General features: G+C 40.0%; 1 protein-coding gene across 1 annotated transcript; it reads right to left on the reverse strand.

The window, feature by feature from the left end:
• Nucleotides 1-532: 532 nt before the first annotated feature.
• On the reverse strand, nt 533-4,759 carry LOC123601740 (olfactory receptor 10V1). The gene has a single exon (XM_045485345.1). It carries the CDS (start codon nt 2,489-2,491, stop codon nt 1,562-1,564), a length of 930 nt encoding a protein of 309 aa, XP_045341301.1. The 5' UTR covers nt 2,492-4,759; the 3' UTR covers nt 533-1,561.
• Nucleotides 4,760-5,700: the final 941 nt, after the last annotated feature.

Raw genomic sequence — 5,700 nt, forward strand, 5'->3', positions numbered from 1 at the left:
AAACCAATAAAAAAATCAATATATTAGTGTTAAATGAGAAGTCCTACACATATGTTAGTAAAATAAATTGTGGTCAGGCAGTATTGAAAGGCATATGAAACAATATGGAGATTTTATTTGATACCAAATTTATGAGAGGTTACAGTGATCAAGAGCAATTGATAGAAACATAGTTCACAGGTCATGGAAAATAACAGTTCCACAGAACAAAATATTCTCAGTGGATTGTGTTCATTTCTGGGTGAAAATTTGTAGAAGGACATGGAACAAGGGAAAATTAGAAGGTGACTGGTGTGAGAGCATACAAATATGATCTCCTGGAAAGAAAACTGATGGAGTATTTGCTCTACAGAGAAGAGAGCTAAAGACTTAAAAGAAGACACAAAATCCATCCTAATACTTAGAAGAACTGTCAAGGAGAAGAAAGCTCTAGAGGGTAAAAACAGGATCAGTGGGAAGAAGTTGTTTGTAGATGGACTTTAGCTCAAACGAATGTGTGGTACTGTAACAAACAAGTTTTCCAACAAGAATGTGGTGTCTTACAAGTTAATGATCTCTCTCCTTGGAAGCTCAAGCAGAGTCTGGAACACTGAGATGCTATAGAAGGGATTCTGGTGGAGTCCGAGATTCAACGAGGCTCACTTTCTCCCTTTCCCATATTTTCACTTATTAAATTAAGTAGCATTTTCCTTCATTACTATCCTTTTGATTGCTGGGGTGCTCTTTAAAAGTTATGAGAGTTATGAGTTTTCTTTTTGGTTAATACAACAAAACCATATTAAAAAAAAAGTCCCCCTTCCTTTGGCCAACTGCAAAACCTCCTCTTTTTCTTTTCTTTTCTTTTCTTTTCTTTTCTTTTCTTTTCTTTTCTTTTCTTTTCTCTTCTCTTTTTTTTTTTTTTTTTTTTTTTTTCATTCAGGGCCTGCTTGGCCAATATTGTGTGAAGATAGCTTAGTCTTTAGATTTCTATTAACAATTTTTTTTAATTTTTAATTTTTTAGAGAGAGAGAGAGAGTAGAAGCAGGGGAAAGGAGCAGAGGGAGAAAGAGAGAATCTGAAGCAGGCTCTATGCTCAGCATGGAGCCCGATGCAGGGCTCAATCCCATGACCCTGGGATCATGACCTGAGCTGAAGTCGAGAGTCAGAGGCTCAACCAACTGAGCCACTCAGCCAGGCGGCCTGTCTTTAGATTTTTTAAATACCTGTGTTCTCATCCTGGGTATGTCTTTTGTTAGCCATTTTGGTTTCCTTTTCTAAAAAAATGAGGACAGTGGTACTTACTATGGGCTAAGTGAGATAACCCATGTAAAGTGCCTAGTATATAAAGTCCAATAAATGTTGATGTTCTTCCATCAATGCCCAGGACATGCTGCCCTCCATGACACAGCTTTATTTCAATTACACAGTAGTATTCTTCTCCTCTGGTGATCCTAGAATAGTGGGCCATATCTCAGTCTGCGAGGACATTCTTGGCTCATGCATGCTGTCACAGCATAATTATTAATAGCATCCCGTTTTGCCCTCAAGTGTCCAATTTTGACAAGTCATGGGATCATCCTACCTAGAACTTCCTCAGTGCCTTCTGTAGGGCATCTTTCAGTTCCTTGTTCCGCATACTGTAGATCAAAGGGTTTAAAATGGGAGTGATGAAGGTGTAGACCACGGACACCACCCGGCCCAACTCAGGAGAGTAGCTGGAACTGGGAGACAAGTATATAAAGCTGGTGCAGCCATACTGCAGGAGGACCACTAAGATGTGCGAGGAGCAGGTGGAGAAGGCTCGGTGGCGCCCTTCTGTTGACCGGATCCGTAAAATGGCTGCCACGATGAAGACGTAGGAGATGGAGATTAATGAGAGTGGGACGCTTAGGACGATGAAGCTGACGATGTACAGGGCAGTCTTGTGAATGTGTGTGTCCGCACAGGCCAGGCGCATGACAGCAGGCATGTCACAGTAGAAGTGGTAGATCTCATTGTTGTTGCAGAATGGGAGACGGAAGATCAAAATAGTCAGTGGCAGCGACAGCAGGAACCCCAGCACCAGGGACCCTACCACCAGCTCCACACACAAGGGCCAGCTCATGACGTGGGTGTATCGTAGAGGGTAACAGATTGCTACAAACCGGTCATAAGCCATGACCGCAAGCAGGACACAATCAGCTCCACCCAGGAAGACAAAGAAAAACATTTGGGTCCCACAGCCAGGGATGGAAACAGGAGTCCTGCCCATTGAAAGAAGGTTCGCCAAGGCCAGTGGGGCAATGGAAGATGTATAGAAGATTTCTAGAACTGCCAGGTTCACCAGGAAAAAGTACATGGGGATGTGGAGGGAGTGGTTGATCTGGACAATGACTGCAATTGTGGTGTTTCCGCTGAGGCTGATCAGGTACATCGTCAGGAAGGCCACAAAAATCCCTACTTGTACCTTAGGGTCAGCTGAGAATGGACGAAAGAAGAATTGTATCTTTGCAGTTTTATTTATTTCCTCCATGGGTAGTGTGCTGGATCTAGAAAAAGGAAAGATGACATGTGTCTCTAGGTACCTCACATTTAATGTGACGCAGTCACATTCCCCTGTTTAATGTTAGAGCGCTTTCTGAGGTACCTCAGTGGTTATGGGCACCCTTTCATTTCAGAGCAAATCGTGGAATATTATAATTTACACATATGCCACTCCCCTCATTTCCTCCTCTACCCTGAAGAGGAGGACTGAGAAATCCTCCATGGTGGCGATTTTGATGCTCTTTGCTTTGATTCTGGTGCCTAGCACCATGCCCGATACAGGAAGCTTTCCAAGAAGTATTTACTGAATGAATGAATGAGTAAAGTCAGCTTAAAGTTCAAAGTTACAAAATGGATAAAATAGGGTATTAACTCATCATGGGAAACTCAAAGCAAAAACGTTTTAGGAAAGTTTAATTGGATGTAGGTTATAATTTAAAGAGAATTGTGGTCCTGGTGTGCTGTGATATTACAGCACACACTGTAATTTAGCTCGACACCTAGAAACATTGATTCAGGCTGCTTTCTCTCCTTTATTCAATTTGTTCCTAAATGCTGATAGTTTGTCCTTCAAAAATTTCTCATATCTATTGCTTTGGTCCTTTTCTACTGCCCCAGTCATTTCTATCCATTGTTATCTTACATTTGGGTTCTTGTGATAGCCTCCTATCTAATCTCCCATTTTCCTTCCTCTTCCCGTTATCATCCATCCTGTTCTCCATTATCACATTGCCCACCTACTTAGTTATTTTCAGTGCCTTCCCATTGCCTAAATGACCTTCATGCTCCTCTGCTGATGATTCCAGTGTCTCTTGGACTTGACTGTTTTAGGCTAATCCCACCATGGCCTCAATTATCCCTGTCATGTACTATGGAGTCTACTCATTGGCCTCTTCACCATCATTCTTCTTTGTGCTTCACATACTTCTGTTCTCCTTCCAGTTAGAAATCTCATCATCTCTCTTTTGCCTAATCCAAATCCTGTTCAACTTTCAAATTCTAAGTCATGTTCTTCTTTTCATGATCTTCCTAGGTCACTCCAGTTAAAAAAAAATCCCTCTCTCCTTTCCCTGAAATTCTGTGTTTCTCTGAGTGTTAATGATTTTAGTGCTAGTACACTGTCTTTTATTATATCCTATTACAAATTATATTCTATGTTCCCTGAGGACAGAGGATGCGTCTTATGACAAATTGTCATTTATTCCATGTTAAGTGGTAGGCATGGTGGAAAATGATTTAGGTGTATTAGTTCACTTAAGTCCACAAAGCCATTTTAAGAGGCCTGTACTATTATCATCCCATTTTACAGATGAAGACAGAGGCTTAAAGAGGTTAAGACATGTTTTGAAGTCACGCAGGTAGAAAGTGAGAGAGGAAGGATTTGAATACGGTCTATTTGACCACAAAAGTCTCGTGCTTGATTTTGGTTCATACCATACTGCCTCCTTCTATACTTTATATTTCCTAAATGGCTTTGTTATTTGATTATATTTTCATCCATAGGTAGAACTCTAGATGGTCAATGGTAAAAAGAGCACCTAAGATCTGAGAACAAAAATGTTAGATTACAGTATTTTCAGATTTGAAAAGCATAATTACAATCTAGACTATTGTTTTATTTAGTAAATGCTGCCCGTAACAATGTAACAAAAAGAATCTCCTTTCTTTCTCTTATAAGGAGCAGGGAGAAAGGATTTGGTTAAAAACTATGATGTTTGGGCGAAGACGGAGGAGAGTGGTTTAATTCATCCTTCACGAGAGACAACATGGAAACAAAGAGAAGGTCTTCTGTGGCCCAGGCCCCGGAGTCCTGAGTGATGTCCAAAGGGTCTTCATAGGAGCCTGAAGTTTTAATATCCTGTCTTCTGGTGGCTAAGAGTCTAGTCCCAAAACCAACACAGTAGCTTTGTATTGAACCAAACCTATTCAGGTGAATACAAATGAATAACTCAATTCATAAGAAGGACACTAGAGATGGAAATTCCAAATGGTGCCTTCTGTTCATTTGTTTTTTCAGTTACCACCTCCTTGGGCACAGGAAGTCTTGGGCATAAATCCACCTAATCTCCTCAAAGCACTTGAGTCTAAATGCAATGAATAGGCTGCATTGGCTTCATTTCATTACAAGGTCTAGAAAAGGGAAAAGGAAATCAAACATAGAGAAATACTATGAAATCCAGGGTTCTGAATAAGAAATCCAAGTGCCACATTATCCAGTGTCCTATCTAACTATTCTCTTCATTTCTTTCTGCAAATTTCCCCACCCATGGTAGTCTCTTCATTGTGACAAGATAAAGATGTAAGTTAGGTTCTATCTGGAAGCTATATGAATTGTAGCTTATATGAAGTGCTTTCGTTATTGCAAAGAAGAAACCAAGTAGACACATTTCAAAAGATGGTCTTGGTATTTCTTTCAGATACTCCTTCTATATGATGCCAAAATATTGAACCAAATGTTGCACATCGTGCAAATAAATAACTGAAAGTTTACTGACTATTCTTTATATAAATCCTGAGGGATAGTGGTTGTTATTTGCATCTATGCATGCTTCCGAAACCATATTCCGGGTGCCTGGGTGGCTCAGTCAGTTTAGCGTCTGACTCTTGATTTCAGCTCAGGTCACTATCTCACAGTTTGTGGGTTTGAGCCCTGTGTCGGGTTCTGTGCTGGCAGCATGGAACCTGCTTGGGATTCTCTCTCTCCCCACCCTGCCCCGTCCCTTCCCTACTCATGCTTTTTCTCTCTCAAAAACAAATAAACAAACTTAAAAAAAAATGTGTATATTCTACAATCTACAGGGTACAAAGCTATGTCCAGGACAAAAATCAAGTCCCAGAATCAAGATGGTGCAGCTTTCTTAAAAGGTCAATTTTACCTTGAAAATTTTTGCAAAATTGTTTCATGTAAAAAAAAGTGGAGATAGTATACATAGAAGGAAGATCTGCATGAATTTTGGGAGATTAAAAACAAGATTTCCAGGAGATTTATTACTTGTGGCTGCTCGCCAAGTCCTTACGAATATAAATTGTCTCTCATGCTAATTAATTAGTACTTAAATAGAAAAGCTTTAGATGTACTGATTTAGACCATAGATTGGCTATTACCCAATGAAAAATAATTTTCCAGACTTCCCAAATATACAGTCTTGATTTGGAAAGTCTCCTCCCTTATTATTCAAAAGAAAACAACTCAAGAAG

The sequence above is a fragment of the Leopardus geoffroyi genome, chromosome D1 (genome assembly GCF_018350155.1).
Source record: "Leopardus geoffroyi isolate Oge1 chromosome D1, O.geoffroyi_Oge1_pat1.0, whole genome shotgun sequence".
NCBI lineage: Eukaryota > Metazoa > Chordata > Mammalia > Carnivora > Felidae > Leopardus > Leopardus geoffroyi.

What these genes read in the sequence shown, in the direction of transcription:
- LOC123601740 (XM_045485345.1), bottom strand. Translation starts at nt 2,491, where the DNA reads ATGGAGGAAATAAATAAAACTGCAAAGATACAATTCTTCTTTCGTCCA.